Genomic DNA, 20,731 nt, shown 5'->3' with positions numbered 1-20,731 from the left:
AGAGACAGTACTGCAAGATCAAAGATTACAAAGTCATAGAGCTGCTTGGAGGAGTCCATGCTGTTGCTCCTATGTACCAGCAGGTTATCTGTGAGCTCCAACCTAATGCTGCTGCAGCCCATGGAGATCTAAAGGCTGGAACTTGGTTATTTGGTTGGGCTTTGGAGAAAACCTCAGTAGATAGGTCTAAGGCAAAAAAAAAAAAAGTGAAAGAAATAGGAAGAATCGTTCCAGTGACACAGAAACAGCTCTGGGCTGTGGCTAAGAACTGTTTTGAGGATTTCTTATTCATCTGGAACTATCTGCAAGCTGGTTGACTGTGACTTTAGCAACTGAAAACACAGCAGAGATGCCTGATCACACCTCACACGTGTAAGGGATATAGAAAGGCCTGGGAGTCCAATTGATTGACTTGAGATCTGGTGACTCCAGCAGCTCTGTCAAGTTAATTTCAATGCCTCCATCGTCGATGCACATCTAAGAAACATTAATGAAGCCTTACTAAAATTTACTGCATTTAAAAATGTCTGTTCCCCCAAATCATAATTTATGCTGAGAAGAAGTAAATCCCTACAGACAGTTTCATTGACCTGAAATTTTATGCTCAGACATAGGTCTTTTTAGCTGTTGGAAAGCACGTTCTAGTGAGAATTATGTGATTGTCATGGACTAAAACATTACACATGAGTGCTAGGAGCAAATCTTGGTGCTCTTCATCACTTGCCATAAATGCTGGCTTTGACAAATTGGCTAAACAAAAAGCATGCTGCATGCCAGCAGTGCTTTAGTTCTAGGTTCACAGGATGATGATGAAGAAAAACATTGTGAGCAGAACTTAGAGTCCTTGTAGCTAAGCATTTTTTGCTGCTCAACTCACAGGTGTTCACAGCATTACGGCAATCAACACCCAAGGATGTTGAAGACATAAAGCTGCTAAATAGAACACAAAGGGCAAGGATCCCAAAGTGCTGATTTTGAAAAGGAGGACCTACCTATAAAATACTGCTGTGCTACTGACAGGAAAACAGAGTGTATCTGGACTTGTCTATGAACCTGTCTGGAACAACAGACTCACCCTGAACCTAATGTCCCTACCCACCTGCCTCCTTATCTCATTAAAGGTGGGGACAAGAGCATGGAGTTTCCAAGGACTCCCTTTTGTCCAGGCTTTGAATGCCCACTGGCACACTTTTGTCTGTGACACATTAGTGATGGCCTGCTGTGAAGCCAGGACAAGCATATCTGCCCAGAGGGGCATTGGCAGACAACCTGCTGGCCCTCTGCAGTCTTCTGCCACATAAATAGAAGGCACCAGTTTGCAGCCAGGATTTTGGAGATTTTTTTTTTCCCCACCTCCAAAGTGAGCAGTTATCTCAGTAGCATCAGTGACCCAGTGTGGATTCACAATGGTGTCCTAGGACATGCAACCACTCCTGTAAGACTATGAAAGGAAAATTAACACCACATTTCAAATAGCCCTAGTCACAGACACTCAGGGATGATAAAAATGAAGTGGATATGTGCAAGCATGTACAAGCTAGCACCTGGTTTTTGAAGGTCAAAATTATGATTTCATTGAACTTTTAAACTGATTATGGTATTAGCAAGGACAGGTACAAATCCTTCTTGGAGAAACAGGCTAAGGCAGGGTAAGTAAATTATCTCAACAGAGTATCTGTCTTTCTGTGCATTTCAGTGCTACACTTACTCAAATCAATTTGTGATGATATGTTTGTACCTGCCACAGAAGCCAAATACATGATCTGATCCTATGCCAAGTCACTATTAACAACTACATTCTCAATTGATTCTAGGATATTCATTAACTGAGATCCATAATTACATATAATTTACAGGCACATCATTTTAAATCACTTGCCAGTGAGCTTAGTAAGCTCACTTTATGACATTCAAATATATTATTCTTAAAAATTCACCGAGTAATCAGCTTGTAAAAAAATCACAGTGGAATAGTAGTGGATATAATCAAGGAGAAACTTAGAACAAGAATCACCAGAAATGCCTGCAGATCACTTTTGCCATGTGATTTTTGATGTGCCCTTCAGCTGTCTCCAGAAAGCAATGTTACATACTCAACTGGCGGACTCCAAAGCAGCTCCACTAACTCAACTCCATTACAACCCAACTCCATTACAACCTAACTCCTTGGATCTCTTGTTTCATGGGCAACCCTTGCCCAATACCTTTTCTTCAATACTAGGCAGCTGATGTTTTAATAATTAATGTACCCCATTTAGATAAAGGGATTTTTTTCATGTAACATAGAAACAAATAATTGCACAGTGATGTAGTCAATTTAAAATTAAGTTGGAACTTTACAACCCTCACTGAAAACTTCACTGAAGCCCAGTCCAGTTAAATAAATTACATTCTTTTATTGCAAAGTGTAACAGAAAAACTAATGGAAACATGTTAAGACCTGCACACTGACCACAGCCTCCCATATGATTCATATACACACCTTGCTTGCACAAAAGCTCCAGTTTTTGAGTGCTGAAGCAATCAGTCTTACTGATCTTCAGTCTTACATTAAATTACATCAGTAAAGTACACAGTAGCTGATATTCTCAGAGCCTACCATATTTACCCTAGATTTACAAACTGCCCATGCACACACTGTACACACAGTACCATCCCATTACTGTGATATGCAACAGCACAGAATTTCTCAAAGATCAGAAAAATACTGCTTTCTCTGATGACTAAAGGGAGAGAGAGAGCTTGTGAAACAGAGGCCTTTGAACAACACACTATACGTCTTAGGGTACCAAGAACAAGGTAGCCCAGAAACAATTAAAAACACACAGGAAGCAAGTAAATTTTTTTTTTTTTTTTTTTTAGTAAACCCATAATTTACAAATAAACACAGAATCAACCAGGTTGGAAAAGACCTTTGAGATCATCAAGTCCAATCTATCACCCAACACCATCTAATCAACTAAACCATGGCACTAAGTGCCTCATCCAGTCTTTTCTTAACACCTCCAGGGATGGTGACTACCACCTCTCTGGGCAGCTCATTCCAATGGCCAATCTCTCTTTCTGTGAAGAATTTCTTCCTAACTTCCAGCCTAAACTTCCCCTGGCACAGCTTGAGACTGTGTCCTCTCCTTCTGTCACTGGTTGCCTGGGAGAAGAGACCCCACCTGGCTACAACCTCCCTTCAGGTAGTTGTAGAGAGCAATGAGGTCTCCCCTGAGCCTCCTCTTCTCCAGGCTAAACAGTCCCAGCTCCCTCATCCACTCCTCATAGGACTCATGCTCCAGACCACTCACCAGCACTGTTGACCTTCTCTGGACATGTTCAAGCAACTCAACATCTTTCTTAAACTGAGGGGCCCAGAACTGGACACAGCACCCAAGATGTGGTCTAACCAGTGCTGAGTACAGGGCAGAATGACTTCCCTGCTCCTGCTGGCCACACTATTCCTGATACAGGCCAGGATGGCATTTGCCTTCTTGGCCACCTGGGCACACTGCTGGCTCATGTTCAGCCTACTGTCAACCAGTACCTCCAGGTCACTTTCTGCTTGGCTGCTCTCCAGCCACTCTGACCCCAGCCTGTAGCACTACATGGGGTTGTTGTGGCCAATGTGTACAGCCCTGCACTGTGTTAAATCTCATGCCGTTGGACTCTGCCCATCTGTCCAGCCTGTCAAGGTCCCTCTGCAGAGCCCTCCTACCCTCTAACAGATCAACACCTGCCCCCAGCTTGGTGTCATCTGCAAACTTACTGATGATGGACTCAATCCCCCCACACAGATCATCAATAAAGATATTGAATAGGATCAGACCCAACACTGATCCCTGGGGGACACCACTAGTGACTGGCTGCCAGCTGGACGTGGCACCATTCACCACCACTCTTGGGGCACAGCCCTCCAGCCAGTTCTTAACTCAGCCTTCTTGATTCAACTTCTTTGATTTCCATATAGAACTTTTGAGTATTGAATATATTGAATATAAACCTAACAACTTATTTTATGTGATTTTCCATTGCATTACAACTTGATATAAAACTATAAAAACAAGGCACTACTTACAAAATATATGCATTTTTTTTCAAAACTATTGTTTAATTCAGGTTGTAAGTTATATAAACTATCCAGTTCAGCCACACTTTTCAAGGAGTTAAAAGATAACCCTACTCTGAATACAAAAATATGCGACTATGCCAGTTCATAGTACTTCCCAGATTTTGGATCAAAAAAACAGTTCAGAGATCGATCATAGAGAAGAGTCAAAACTTCATCTTCTTCAGCACTGAGGTCATCTTCACCTGTGTCAAGTGGGAAAAGTAAGAATAAATTGCACTTATTCCCCGAGACAATAACATGGAAATACCCTTTTGTCAGCTGTGACAGAATTTTTCTTTAAAGTGTATAATCTTTTGACTTCTGAATTACCTACAAGATTCATATTTTTGCTGTATTTCTGAAGACCTTAGCTAAAAATGCTAAGGTGAAACAATGTCAGCCAGTTTGGCTAACAACAGGACTTTATGAAGTCCAGTAGAGCAATTGACCAGAAGTACCTTTACTGACAGTGGATCAGAGTATTCCTAAGTGGTATTTTTCTCAATGACCTTCTTAATAATGTTTTATCAGGAACACAGACAGTTGCTGTGTACTTATGGCCTGTGAAAAATGGAAGAATTTGAACATCTGATAGCCAACATTTCACCTAAATGTCCAGTATACGTAAATCTTTACAAAAGAGCTTTCAGTATCAGAGAAAAATATGAGAATACCAAACTCTTTCAGACAATGAAAATTTTGAACCCAGGTTGTCTAAAGTTATGTGAAGTGCAAGAATGCTTTCAGGTAACAGAATGAATCCTTTGCCTAAAATACACTGATAAAGCCACAGAGACTTTTATTACAGAAGCATTATATGTTGTAGCTCCTTTTCTAAACCTGTCTGTCTTTCATAAAAGCTAAGACCTATAGCTTTTTGATAAGAAATAATTCACAGTTGAAAGCAATCTGTATCTTGAATTCCATCATAAATGTTCATCTGGTTCTCAGACTGCTAATACAAACAGAATGCTTTGTGTGCCCTAACACTTCATAGCAAGTAATGGCCTGTTATGCTAACAGCAGCAGTTTCACAGCGCTCAGGAGCTATTTACAGCCCAGGAGCACACAACAATATATAGGTTACATTATCTAGAGGCCAGAAAGTAGGTTGGTGCAGTAAATGCATACAGAAGAAGTCTGTACTTTATCATTTCAGAAGAGATTTCAATTCTGTAGCATTCAGTAGCATTAACAAATGGCATCAGAAAGAAATGTTCTTTTACTGTAATCAAAGGTAAAAAGGTGAAGGTAAATTGTTGCCCTCCCTGCTGTGGGTACTTCATCAAGCCTGTAAGCTAAATGAGGTTAACTGAGATATTTTGTTTGGATAGCTCTTGGGGAACATTATGCAGTGCAGAAGGAAAGCATAGAACCAAAAAGTTGCTCTCTACACTTCAGCTCATAGTACACAAGCGAATGGAATTCATGCCTTATTCCTTCACACAGCCTTTCATTTTCACCTGAAACCATGTTGTTATTTCCACTGAATTCTTCCTTTTATTATTTTGCCTTTTCCTGCTGATGCTTCTCGTCCAAATGATTCTAACCTTAAATCTCCTTTCCTCTTTACCTTGGAACTGGCCTTTCAATATACTTCCTGGTTTGATTTAAGGATAAGAAATGCTTCAGACTCATCAGGGGCATACCTCTTTCCCTCTATGCCTTGAATTCATACCAAATCAGAATTATATTGCATTCAGGACTACCTGGATTTATAGCCTTACAGCCATAATTCCCTGCATGTATTTTCATGTGAACAAGCAGAGAACCCAGTCCTCTAGATGTATCTTGTTTGTGAAGTTAGGCTTCTTTCTTTTAGCATCTCACAATATCCACAAAGGAATTTGAAGGCATTTCTAAATGTTACAGCAGATTTCCAATGGCAGCATGGAGTATTCAGTTTGTAGCAGATTAGAAAAAATAACCCAACATCTGAAAACCTCACTTCTGTTCTTCTTCTTCTTAAAAAGAAGTGCTAATTAAATTGACACACTTCTACAAGACTCAACTAACACGTAATGCTTGTGTCAGAAGGCATCTTCTACTTTCAAATATTACATTGTGTGCAACCTGACCATGCATAGGAATGAATTGTACACAGTCAAATTTCACTTTCAAAGAAATTTCCATAGCTGTTCATGCTGCCACTATCCACACTTTTGGGGTTGAAGCTGCTCAGGATTGCATGAAAAAGCCTCTTTGCAGCTTAATTTGGTGAAGGCAGAATCAAAGCTTTTGCTCTTAAATCATTGTAAAATTAAAATCACATTTTAGGCTAGAAAATAACTTGATTTTAAATGGAAAGTGAAGTATGTGATAGATATTATAGGGGATGAGTATTTTTTAGTTCTCAGCTGAAGGAAGACTGAAGACAGTTAGTACCTCTAAATACCTGCTGTGTTAAATGCAATGCTGCCCCACTGACACCAGGGAAGCTATTGTATTTATGGAGAAAGGCTTTTGCTCAAGATGTCTAAACCCAAAAAACAAAGAAAGGAGGAGGCATGCAGCAGCCTTTTCTGAAATACATGTACAAATGACTGTGCTGTAATTTGGATTATTTTAACAGTTTACATAATCTCTACAGTGTGGAGAGCTAAAAGAGTTTTCCTTTCCACAGGAATATATTTTAACTGCTTTTGAGGTATTAACATTAGAAAATGGCTTGTAGCAAATCTCACTTCAAGATACGTAGCTCATATTCTGACTCTGATATAAGTCAGCTGCACTGGATCAGCTGTCAGCAAAAGGGATGCTGAAAAGCATACTGCTAGCATTTTCTCTGATATAGTCCTTGCACATTGAACTACAATGCTCAAACCTATACTGTACTTGTGTACTGCAGGGTTACCATATGACTGTCATCAACAGCTGTAGTCCAAGAAGGAGAAGCATTCAGTGCCATGGTTCCTAGAGCACTATCTTTACACAAGTAACAAGATACAATGAAGTTCCAGAGAATTTATGCCTGCCTTTGCCACTTACTGTGGAAAATATATTGTATGACTTATGAGAAGATAGAAAAAAATTGTCTATAAATCACAAATATCAATGACCACTAAGGAAAAAATCATATTTATTTAGACTCATATTTATGAGTCTAAATTTCCCTCTTGATCATCTTGTGAAACTGTTGAAGACTACTTCTCATTACATTTCCCTATTTACTACAGAGGGTTCCAATGTTAAGGAAGGAACTACAGAGTAAAAAAAATTACTTCCAAGCAATGAATTACTGGGGTTTTCCCCAAAAAATTATCTTTTAAAATACAATTTTTAAATATACAGAAATTCTAGTTTTACTGCAGCAAGCCTTGGGTTTCATAATATTAACAAAAAAAGCTCAGACTTATCACAAATTTATATCCAACATACTTAAAGTCAAGGATTACTGTCCCGTTCTGTTTAGCTTACTTAGGGTCCTTAACAAAGCATATTGCATGGTTCTTCAAAGCAAGGTCCTTCCTGACACCACAACTCTATTTTGCTGCTATAAATAATTACAAATATACATCTATGAAAAAAATTTCTCAATTTGAGGGACATAATCTACTCTAGACAGTGAATCACTGAGACATCTTCATCCCCCAGGCAGCCAAAATACACAGGTCAGATTTAAGAGAGTTCACATTGAATTCCCCAGACTTGAAGAAAAATGGAGATATCTACCCTGTTTACTAAGACAACCCATAAGGAAAAAGGGCATTTGAAGAAAACAAGGTATTTGTTTTATTCTGTTGTTGTTGACTTTCCAGTGCCAGCTAAGTTGTTTGCCATTCTCTAAGCCAACAACATTGATAAACAAAACCCTGTGACACTTCAGCTGGTAATGATGCTCTTTACTCAGGAAATCACACTGAGATTTCATTTAAGGCTAAATCTAACATTTTGCTTCATAAGGGAAGTATCATGTAAGTGTCATTGTGCTTCTGACTAAGAATGCTTAGTCTTTGTGTTCTTTCTTTCACAAGTTTGCCATTTCAAATAGCATAAATTCCTCATTTTAAACAAACAAACAAACAAACAAAAAGCATTTTTTAAGTTAACCCCATTGAGCCAAAACTTTCAGAAACTGTAACTGCATAAGTTAATTCTTCTATCAGAGCAAATAATATGGCATGGAAAACTTTGCTAGCTTGAGCTGAGACTAATAAATAAGTGAATCTGGAATCAAAATGCAGCAGTATAGAAAACTATGAAAAGGCAGCACCACCATTACAAAACCAGCATTTTGAAATGTCTTTCTATTGAGGTGCTTTTCATTGTGTGCATAAATTCCTACCGGGAGTACTCTGTTTTGTTGAAGATTCAGTGTGCTCTTCCAGTTGCTGGCTTCCAGAAATGACAGAGGGACTCAACGTGTTCAGACTGTCCCTGAAAAATACAAATCCAAAATATCATTCATAAAAGCACATTTGTGTTCCTATTTGGTTTAATGATTTTTGCCTCTTAAACAGCCAAAAGAGTAGGTTGTCAAGTGTGATGAAACAAGACAAGATGGATCTTATTATTATAAAGATAAACTTTGCAGTTAATAAAATTCTTAAATGTTAAGGCTTCCTTCCATCCTTAGCCTTTTCACCTGTTCTGTCTACACTAAAATCTGTGGTTTAAGTTAGATTTCAGCTAGTATTGCTCTCTCAGCAAAAGGTGTACATGAAGTGTGAGCCATAATCCCCAGTTATCCTTTGAAAGCCTATGGGACTCATGAGAGCCTGAGGAATAAACACTTGGGATGAACACCCTGTATTTGATGAGAGGCTGTGGGGATCAATTTGATTAAACCCCTTTACCCTCTGTAAGGAAAAAGGCTTAACAGCAATCACAAGAGCTGTGTTTGGTTACCACAGGTTTGGCCCTGGTTGGAGCCCCTTGTAACCTGGTGATGCTGCAAATAGTGTATCATTCACACTCTGGCTGGGTGATGAGTCAAGAGATGAGTTTAGACATGAAATGGATGCCACTAACAGCTTGGTGCTCATGAACTATAGGACAGCTGATTAGCATTAAATAATTTAATCTTTCCAGTTTAATGTCACTTTCCACTCCCTCCCCCCCATAAAGGCTAAGAGTAATATAGTAACAGTTTTCTAGTGCTTTTGAGAAGCTAACATTGGATTGAGTTAGGATGTTAATGCTGATATTGGTAAAAAGCATTGTTAGGTAAATACATTGTGAATAATTGTAACATTTCTATTATCACAATACATTTTATGTTTGCAATTGGTATTTGCAGCTGAGCATAACATGACTTTAGCTACTGGCAAGACTGTACAGAGTACTCATTGCAGCTGCCACACATCTATCTTGCTTCAGTAAAGAAAAAAATTCTGATGGAGTTTTTATCATAGAGGATGGAGTATGGACCTTCTTCACCTATTCACTTTAACAGGCAATCTATGTCTCTCCTGGACACTGCTTTGTGATAGCTTTTGAAAATGATTTTTATGTTATCATACATTCATGCGAAGTTCAATGTTCATTTCACATACACAACTTTATGATACTTTATGTCTTTGATTGTTACAGCTCAAAGAAAGGAAAACAGAACAGTTGTTTTTACTGTTATTGTTACTGCTTTTTACTGCAAACTGAACTGCAGATTTTGTCACTGAAAAAGCCACTCATACTATGAATCAGAAAGACAGCCTTGGAACAACACATCTAAGTCACAAAGTGAAGATGCTCCTTGTGCAGGTGACCATGTTTTGCAATTCTTTTCAATTAATCTATGTACAATGTGCATAGCTGATGTTTCCTTAAGTTCCATCTCTCCTCTTCAACAGTAAAGAGCATTAAAGCTTCCATATAATCATTAACTAGACTAAATAATTGAACACAGAATTTGAGGGACCTCCTTTGACAGATCCAGATCCATCCTTTTGGACCACTTTATTTCACTGCAAGGTTAAGAGGAATGGATGGGAAAAGGGGTCTTTAAATTCCCTTGTTTGCTTCATGCTGATGGGAACAGTGGAGTTCGACAGAGTAAATTCAACTTGGTTTAGGGTTGATTCAACTTATGTCTGACCACGGCTATTGTCTGTCCAACAGCTGGGAAAAAAAAACAAACAACAACAAACAAACAACAACAACAAAAAAATCATTGTGCTAGAGGCTAGGGAGGTAGCCAGAGTTGTAGAGCTAACTTCAACATCCATGGCTTTGTCTAGAAGGGATGAATTTTTGAAAGCTTGACAGATTTCTTTACATTGCCAGACTGTAATTGTCCCAAGTCAGCTGTCCAACACCAAGCAAATGGGATAGATACTTCTACTTTCTGAAAAACCCTGATGATCTCATGTAAGATTTGCTTTTGACAAAGAAATCTGGCAAGGCTCAGTCATGTCTTACATTGCTAAAATGTATCAATTGCTTTTTTGTTTTGTTTTGTTAGTTTTTCTTCTATTTCTGGACTTGTTACTGATTCCATGTCATCTCCTGTTGGCATGTACACATAATCTGGGTTGAATCAGGGGACAACTACCTATCTGCTTCCAGTAAAAATGGAAAAAACTAATTTTATGCCTCAGCAAACAGAACTACTGGTGTAGAAATCCAGCAAGTAGCATAGCAGATTTTAAGCAAGAGATACTGAATTTTCCATCATTTCAATATGTAAAAATACTTAGAAGTTTTTTTACACCATCATAGTATTTTCACATCTGTGGCCAACTTTACAACCAATCCTTCTCTTCTGCTATTCAGCCAATGCCAGTGAGAACTGTTGCAAACAATCCACACAGCAATAAGCTTGCCTGGATATTTTGTTTTCAGCTCCCTCTATCATTACTCACCATATCTGCATTCCCCGAGTACAGCCAAGCACTCTGTTTACATCAAAGCTTCAAAAGCTTTTAAGAATAACAGTTAAATGCATGCTGTGATACCCAGTGGCATGGCAGGATGTATTTTCCATTTTTGCCACTGTCATGTGTGGTGTGTGCTGCTTCAGAATCAGCCAACATGAGCCTAACACTAGGATCTGACCATGCTCACAGGATGCGATCAGAGGCTATGAAGCATTATCACTGACCAGATTCTCTACTGTAACACAATGTCAGCAAAGGCAAGCTCTTGGAGAAATTGTGGCAACTTTAGAGAAGGCAAGGAAGAACTACTAGCACTAATCTCTGCTTCCTAAGCTACCCCTTCTTCCAAATTCACTGCAGCTTTTCTAAAAGACAGTCATGTCTGAAATCCAGAGAAGAACTAGAATATATCTGCCAGGAAGACTGCTGAAGCAGTCACTTAGCTTTGTAAGACCCCTGACCTATTCCCTGCTACATCTGGTTTGGAGCATACCTTATTTGTTAGCTTCCTCTAGATTAGCAGATCTGAATTTTCAGTTATTTACAGATTTGCTGAACTTTGTGTAACTTCCTTAACTTGTGTCAGATTACCTCCACACCTAGAGTTGTACACCAACCCCTGTGTTTGGGTTGTGCTTTGTAATATATTCATGATGTATGCATAGTGGAAGTGTTGTTTTGTTTTTAAATAGAAATATTTCCATAGAAAGAAACACTTCAATAATAGTTTCAGTAGTGAGGCAAGAACTTAGGTAGGCTATTAACAATAATATTTGTTTGTGGTAGGTACAAAACACAATCTTACTAATTGAAAACATTTTGAAATTGTTTCAGGTCCTGCCACTATGAATGTCTGTAATAATGGTGAAGTTATCTGTCTTCAGTACTTCAAATGCTTTAAACAACTTTTATTTTTGAACACTCTTAAGGATTTTCCATAAATATGCCATAGACCAAGAAATATTCAATGCTAATTTATACATCAATAACTGTTTAGTGCTACTCAGCTCCAGGTGAAACCCAGTATCTTTAAAATGGAAAACTGAGTGCCTATACAGAAGAAGAAGAAGATATATTCTCTGAAAAAGATACAGTGCAATCTGCTACATACAAATGAAGAATTTTTGAGACCAGATTTTAATAAAAACATTGGAAAATAACATAAATATACATGACTTTGCATGGATTGAAAGCTCTATTTTAAAAAGTATTTCAGGGCAATCTGGCAATACATTGATGATTTAAAAAAATGCAAGCCATGAGCTACATTGCATTATTCTCCTGGAGTGTTATTGTAGTTCCAAAATATCATTAAATCAGCACAAACCAACACTTATCATTTCCTGCACATTTTTCACAGTGAGCTGCATTCTGACTATGAGTAATCTGTTAATATGTTCTTTGCCTCACAATCCGTCAAAGTGACAGATTCATTCCATCCTAATACATAATATCTTCATTTACTGTATGCCCTACTGGAACTTTCTTTTTCTGCTAGCACTACGATTTAGAAAATCACAACCATATTTGCAGAATGCCTTTTTTCCTTCCTCCAAACCACTTCAGCAAGTCCAGCCTGCCAAATACCATACTTCTAATGGAGGTAGAGAGACCTCCTTGCAAGGTAAATGATTCAACTTTTTTTTTTAAATTAGTAACTAAAAAAAGAGATTGTAAAAAGAACAAATGCATGGAAGACTTGAACCTGCTCTCAAAGCCTTAAATCTGTAAATGTAGTGGCTTAGGTAATAGTCAAGAATAGCAGAAGAAGTGTGAATTCTACTTATCCAAGATACTCAGATACTGTAAGGTGCTATTACAAGTGTGTACAGTATAATCATGCTGACTGGTATTAGATTAAAGTTTGACCTGTTAATGCTATCCCATTTTTCCTTCATTATCAAAGTTCCAATGAGAAATTTGTGCAGATTATTAAAAGCATACACAGTCATGTACATGGGTCTAAAAATATGAATGACCTGAATTTGGAGGTTTGACAGGTTAGTAGTTAATATATTGTTCTATGAAGTCAATGTTTTGTAGTTAAATACATGAAACTTCTATCACAGCTTCTGTTAAATGACAGTAACATTGGAATTTACTTAAAGACTAAACCTCTGGTTCATCACCATGTTACCTTGCTGGCTAGGTGTGGCAGTTTAGGCTGGGTCCCCCCTGCCACTGCCGCATGAGATACACCTCTGGTGTCCTGGGTGCCCACCCACAGGGGTGGACACAGGAAACGACGTATTTCTACCCATAAATCCTGCACCCTATAAGGCCATCTGCAAAGTCATTCTCTTCCTCTTTCTTCCCTCTCTGCTCCCATGGGAGATGTCCTCTCTTATCGGGTAATGCCGGGGGAGTATCCTCAAGGCCTCTTAGGCCTGTCTAGACCTAATGCCAGGAGGAGAATGGAGGGGGGGGGTAGTCTCAGACCTGGCCAGCCTGAGACTTGCCTAGCAGCGGGAGGGGGAAGAAAGAGCCCTGGGGGGGGGTTGGGTTTACCCTCAGGTGGGAAGAAGGGAAGGATTGGGAAGCCTTTGGGAATTCTGTGAGGGGTTCTGTACGCTTTGGGATACTCTTTGTCACTATGCTTTGTGGTTTGTAGTTCTCTGTAGCTTCACCAATTGCTTTTTCCATTTAAACTTTCCATCACTCTCCAATCCGTTTGTGTGAGTCTCATTCTTTTGTCCCTTTCGGGGCAAGAGACGATCTGTCTGGCCCCAAACCAGCACACTAGGATATAATCTCAATAATCACTAGCCATAGAAATGACACTGGTTGAGAAAACCAGCATTTTATCATCTAAGTACAATTCTAGCCTTTTCTTCTTTGCTAGTTCTGATGTGTTCAGAAAATCAGCTGTATAAACTGGAAGTACAAAATTTGCAACTGTGTGTTAAAATTCCTTCATGTTAATCTAATCTTAACTAAATAAATTCTAATAGCTACATCAGATGCTTATTGATCAGTGTATTAAATGGATTTCCACATGTAATGAAGTGTCTGTTAAGTAAGGTGTGCTTCCTTTTTAACATATTTTTAACAATTAGATAAATCATTCATTTAAAAAATTTAATTTTTATATTCCACCAGTTCAGGAAACACCTGACTCTAGTACTTAATGAGTCTTGTTGCAGTTAAAGTAATTCCCTTTCTCCACAGCCAGCCATCACTGGCATCTTACTGTTCTGTGCATCCTGAATGTAGACTGCATCCCATTTAATTTTTAATGGATGATGTGGAGACAGATGGTTTTTAAAAATCAATGGGGAGGCAAGACTCAACAGAGCACTAAATTTAATATCAGACCTGCTAAAGGTGATGCTGTTGAACGTTCTTAATCTGTGAAAACTACCTTTCTTTTTCAGAAAGCTAAAAAGAAAAAATGTACACAAGAAAACTCTTGACCTTTTAGTATATTAATGCAATAAATGGTACAGCACGAAGCTGAAAACTTAATCATTACCATAAAGTGAGCAGTATGCTATCTCACTTGCATTTTTCAAAAACATCAAGTTTTATCAACAGCTGATGTAAAATTACATAAAGGAATCAAACCCAACATTCTTGCACAAATGATACTGGAATGGCAGGGAGGGGTGGGCATTCGAGCTCTTGGAAACCCAGACAGTTTTGCTCTTTAGAAAATGGTGTATGCATATGCAATATCAGGCAAGGAGCCTGAATTGTCTGCATTTAAATAAGATTCCAGTTCAGAAGGAGAATGGAGGAATAACATATTTCCATAGAAGGGAAGCTGGTTAGTGGTAGCCAGCTTTCCCTCTCCAGAAACAGGAACAACACAATTGGTACAGACCTATCTGGAAGCTTGCCTGTTCTGTCAACTACCCTAAAATCCTAAGACTCTGAGATGACAGAGATCCAACTCTGTCAGAAGTTGGACTCAAATCTTAGAAGTTGGCTTGGAACTGAAGTTTCTTGTCATCCACAGACACTAGAGATACCCTGGAGAAACACTGGCAAAGGTCCATAGCAAGAGTTCAGCTGAGTACTGAAGGACAGATTCCAACACTCCATGAACAAAGAATCCTGGAGTTACAAGAGAACACTCATCTCTTCCTTTCAATCTAAGAAATCATAGAGGCATGTAAAATATTTTACTGTCTATTCTCCACCTGTACATACAAGCATGGTCAAAGAGCTCTGTTTGAATGGCCCAGGAATATTCAGAAAAGGAGTGTAATAAAAAAAAAAACTCTCTCAGGAAAAAAAAAAAAAAGAAGATATAAACTAACTTACATTAGCAGAGATGCAACAGTATGTTGGAATGCATTTGCCAGGGTTTATATTCAAACCCTTAGTGTATATGCTGTCACATTCTCATGTTCCCACAGAAGGGAAAGCCATTAAAAAAAAAATATTTTAGCAAGCTTTTACATATTAGCCACTTGGTTCTAAACAAGCTTTCTGTAGCTAAGCCTTTTACCACCACGATTAAAAAATGCAACCTTTTCAATAAGATGATTCCTGTGCCATTTGCTTCTTTTGTCATGTTCTTTTTCATGCATATTATAGCCTGACAAATGCAGCAGAACTTCACTAATTCAGATTAACGACTGAAAGACCTACTGCAAATTACTCTATTTTGTGGATGAGTAAAGTAACTGAACAAGTACAATGATAAAGTACATTTTGTGATACATGGCTCTTGTTCACTTATTTTGACAACTGTTGTGTAATTTTGTGCAATACTTCATAATGTAGCACTGTCAGTCTTGCAGAAGTAATGGAGTTGTACGACTTGATCTTACAATGCATCAAACATATGCTTCTTTGTTTGCAATACTCAATCTCTAAATGTGATTCTTTAAGTTATTCTGCTCTTTAAGCCTTTGCTTGGAAATATGGGAGTCAGACTTACTGTTTCTAAATTTCACAGTAGGCATGTTGGGAGTTCTGGTGAGTGCTAAGAACTGCTACGGCTACAATCCTACTGCACCATTCTGTAGGCGAGTTTAATCTTGCCAAAGCTCTCAAAGGTATAAGGATGTGCATCAGCTGTTGGACTGCTTAGTTTTCATCTGGGATACATGAGAGTACTTGAGTGGTAGTCTCAAAGCTGAACATCCTTTTAATACCTGAGACTTCGCACTTTTTGTTCTGGAATTGATACAACATGCAAATTTCAGGTGCCATGGTAATGGCAATGGCAACAAAGAAATAATTTACTTCCTAATATCAAAAGAACGGTCAGTTACACACAGAGAGAATGTTCATGATACTTAACTAATATACCAGAATGTTATCAATAATCAGGTTTGAAAAGAAGTTGAATGTGTATTTAGTAAAAGGAATATGTTTATCCAATGCATGATTCATTATCTGAACTAATAATATAATTACATAATATAAGAGAACTACATTGTTTGATAAAGTAGCAATTAAGGATATAGGTTCTATGTGTTTTTCCTTAGGTAAAACCTACAACTTTTTCTGAAAAGTTCATAGTTATTATCCTCCTCAAACACTCAAACACATGAATCTCCACATAATTGAAACATTTATTTCATGATATCTCAGACCTGTAACATTTATCAGAATTGGAGAGATACCTTTACCAAAAAAGAGAAGAAAATATTATTAGCTTTTTTGTGGTAGGTTTTTGTTTGTTTGTTTAGTTTGAGTGTTTTGGGGGTTTTTTGATTGTAGAGGAAAGAATGATTACATCCTGATCGGTCTAATGCAACACATGCAGGTTACAATGGCAAGACAGCTTGCTTTAGTCAGCCCATACCAAGCTCATTGGAAGCGAGGTTAGTGACTGTTAATCATTTGTCAAAGACCACGGCCTTTTATCAGCCAATTATAGTACAGTGGTGACACTTTGTACAGATAAAACATAAATCTAGACAAAATTTTGGCCACAGTTGCAACCAATTTCCACTTAGTAATGTTAATAAATACATCATAATATCATTGGATTTTCTTAAAACTTTGGGGACCTCATATAGTCTTTAGTTTTAAGAGGTTTCTTTTTTAGGCACAACGGACCCATTGATAAAATCTAATTTAAACATAATAAAATCTCACTGAAAATGCAACTAACTTGCATGCACAGTGGAGATAAATAAATCTATCTCACTTTACAAGTTAGCTACCGGATTGGCTTGAGGATGGTACTGAATCCCTTCAGAGCAACTGTAACATTCACTTTTCAAAAGCAAAACCTATGGAGACAATAAATTCCATCTATGCAGGCCAGAGGGTCATGGAGAAGAACAAGACACTGGAGAGATGGGAGCCTGATATAATGACATTGCTTGTTCAGATTCTTGCTGGAACTTCTGGGCTAACAATCTACATCATCAGCTACAAATAGGACTCTCAGCATGAGAAAGGAGGCTTAACACTCTCCTCCTGTGCCCACATTGGGTTGTGATCATCCATAAGGTGGGGTGAACTCCAGCACATAAGGCTGAATGGATAGGGTGCATGTACATTGATGCATATGCACATCTTCCCATACCAGCATTTGTAGAAATTTCCCATACCAGAATTTGTAGAAATAAAATTAGGCTGAAGAGATCTTTTGCAGAGAACAGCTCCATATTTTGCAGTTCAGTATGGCTAAAATTCCTCTAGAATATTTACTTTCTTTCAGTATTTCCTTCAGTGAAAATTCCAACCCTTCTATGACACACAAACATTTTAGAGGACAAATGTTTGCTAAGGAGATGCAGGGCACATCGCAATTTCCAGTCCCTGCACTGGAGGAAGAAGTAACATAAATAGCTACAGCTCCCTGCTTGGAGAGAAGAAAGCAATTCTCAAGCTCAGCTTGGACCATCCAGCACATCAGTCAATGGGAAGTGCATAGCTAAGGCTTGACACACTGCACGCCACCTTGCTCATCTGGCTCTGTAGCCTCTGCAGTCAGCCTGTCTCCTTTCATTACCTGGTTCTACGCCTTGCAAAGTGGCATGATGTGGAGGTGATTTGTATTGCAGTAGCAATATTCTTGGCAGACTTATGACCTTTACCCAGTGGAACCAATGGAAAATGAGGCTAGCTGGGTGTTTTTATTGACTGCATTTCCATTAGCTTCACAGGTGCTTTCTTTCCTGGCTTGTTCTTTTATCTTATTATGGACAGAAGAAACATTTACTGGACAATAGCTTCCACATTGCTCTCTTTTAATTTCCCAGAAAATATCACTACTATACTTCTTAAAGTTAGCAGAGACCTGTCAAATTCTTTATCATTCTTTACAACAAACCATTTGTTGTTTCACTATGGCATGAACACAGTTGTGTGATGCACATGACATTTATACCCCCTCATCTACACAGAAAACACCAATTTTTCGAATATTCTGTGTTTCCCTACATAGCTACAGTAGGCTCACCAGAATTAAGACAGTTTCCAGTTGCTCATACATTACTTTAATTGTTACAATTGGCCTTCAAAAAGGTTTAGGAGTGAAGTTATAGAATTACTATTAATTTTATCTCCCTCTCACTTAGGTAACTGTGAAAAACATTGCAGTGGCTTCCACTACAAATGAAAGGTAATGATGTGAATAATGGTATTCAAGTCACATCATCTCCAGTTTTTTATATCATGATGCAATATGACCTCATAATTTTGTCATCTTCTGTATTTACAGCCCAATAATGCTTTTCTGGCATTTCACAAGGGCTACTGAATTTATGAGGCACTTGCAAGTCAGGTATTTTACAAATACTTCACATGCATTTCTCAAAAATGATTTCTAGAGAAGTTTAAGCCTACTGTGTGTACTGGATTAAAACAGCATAAGAACTGTCATAATCTATACTATTTTGTTTTAAATTCTATTGAAATACAAGTCTTCATTGTTGATCATAATAACTTGATATGATGAAATTATTTATTTTTACAGATAATGTTTTTTTCTGGGTTTCAGTACATAAAGTGTATAAAGAGCCAAAATGTGTTAGCACATGCATAACAACAACTTAATAAAATCTGACTTCACCAATGTATGGGGAAAAAGAAGACAAAGAATGTGGCTTGCACTAAAATATAGGCAAATCCAATGCCACTAGAACTATGAAATAAATTCTGGAATAAAGAATCTGAAGTGTCATTCACAAGGTACCTGATATCTTAACTCTGAGGACTACAGCTAAGTGTCTCCATCTACTTCATAGAATCATAGAATTATAGAATCAGTCAGGGTTAGAAGGGACCACAAGCATCATCTAGTTCCAACCCCCTGCCATGGGCAGGGACACCTCACACTAGATCAGGCTGGCCAGAGCCTCATCCAGCCTGGCCTTAAACACCTCCAGGGATGGGGCCCCAACCACCTCCCTGGACAACCCATTCCAGGCTCTCACCACTCTCATGGGGAAGAACTTCTTCCTCAAAAAAATCATATCAAATCATCATCCATTGTAAAAAATCATAACAATAGATAGCTCCTTTGATAACCAGCACCCAAGGCAGAGAGGTTTTCTAGACCACTTTAATTACATATGAAAGGGAAGAGGAATATAGGATTATACTTTAAGTCCAGTAATACATTGTGTGAACTAGGAAACATGGCTGCATGTTGCAACAACTGATTGACCTGAGTGAACTTGCACAGCAAGTTTCATACTGTACACTGTATGGATTCTAACAAGAAATTTTTAAATCCATAAAAATGTGGATGGCAAGTGAGACAGCACACTGAAAACACCTGTGTGAGGAGAAATGCATATTATCCTGCACAACTGACCAGCAGCGTGCTAACATAAAACATTTCAGACTGTTGATTAAAGATAAAGAAGTATCTGAAATGTTCTCTCTTCCTATCCCTCTCAACACACATACATTGTCCAGTTAAAACTTGGACAAGCAAAATCCACACTAAGTGAAAGTGAAATAAGACTACTTTTTGAAATAAGTACATGTCTTGTTCAGGCTGTTAAAAAATTGACAGTGATGTCAGGGTTTCACAGTTGCAAGGCAGTTCTGAAACAATTTTGATTGCCTCAGTTTGATTATTTCTCCCTAGCCTCTCCCTTTGTCTTCATCTCACCTTATATTAAAGTCACAGGGATTTTTTTGCTGATTCCAAACAAAACAGATCAAGCCAAAAACCTGACAGTCAAAATATAGTGGAGACAGGATCCCTTTGAACTACTGCAGTGCTGTAACACCCACTCCTTACTGGGCTAGCTATTGAAAAAAAAATCTGTCTATATAAGAAACATTAAAATGTTTTGTAACAAATGGATTCCCTGACACCTACAGTCATGTATAGAATTCTAATTCTAAGCCTTCAAAGCAGAGAGGGAGAGAAGGAGAAAGAAACAGGTGAGAGTGTGCATGTGTCAGATGAGGAAGTTTTGCTCAATCATGCAGACGTAGGAGCAAGGCTTATGTCCATCACTTTAAATACAAAATGGTACATCCAAAACATGCAGAATTCAGTTCTGCATCCCAGGACAATGTAGACACACTGCAGACAATGACTAAAATGAGCCACAGCAAAGCCCTCTGAGAGGAGGTTGCAATTGAAAAGGGATTTAAGATTAAATCAAACAACGTCACCTTTAATATTCAGAACACTCTAACTGAATCCTTACTATTAATGGAATCTTACCGTGGGCTGGAAAGAGAGATTGAGCTCCTTTCTTTCTGATAGTGATGCTCCTGACTGACAGCCTATGGAAAACAAAAAATAATGGTGAGAAAAAAATTTTGCAAATATTCTTTCAGAATGTTTAGAGGTATGCAAGAGATCTTCTATGAGCATACACATTTGCAGCTTCTGGTATTAGAATTTTACTTTTTTTTTTTTTTCTTCTTACCTGTGAATGGA

At 38.2% G+C, this 20,731-nt stretch overlaps 1 protein-coding gene across 1 annotated transcript in view; it reads right to left on the bottom strand.

Annotated features, from left to right (window-relative positions):
* Window positions 1-4,189: 4,189 nt before the first annotated feature.
* The window catches only part of CFAP20DC (CFAP20 domain containing), a 72,576-nt gene continuing 56,034 nt past the window's right edge, over window positions 4,190-20,731 (bottom strand). The window contains exons 14-16 of the mRNA XM_054387469.1: window positions 20,513-20,574; window positions 8,382-8,473; window positions 4,190-4,299 (exon numbers count right to left, since the gene is read on the bottom strand). Of these exons, the coding sequence (XP_054243444.1) occupies window positions 4,190-4,299; window positions 8,382-8,473; window positions 20,513-20,574 (264 nt within the window). The remainder of the gene's footprint in view (window positions 4,300-8,381; window positions 8,474-20,512; window positions 20,575-20,731) is intronic.

Source organism: Indicator indicator, chromosome 15, assembly GCF_027791375.1.
Source record: "Indicator indicator isolate 239-I01 chromosome 15, UM_Iind_1.1, whole genome shotgun sequence".
Classification (NCBI taxonomy): domain Eukaryota; kingdom Metazoa; phylum Chordata; class Aves; order Piciformes; family Indicatoridae; genus Indicator; species Indicator indicator.
This window is presented reverse-complemented; position numbering and strand designations above follow the sequence as displayed.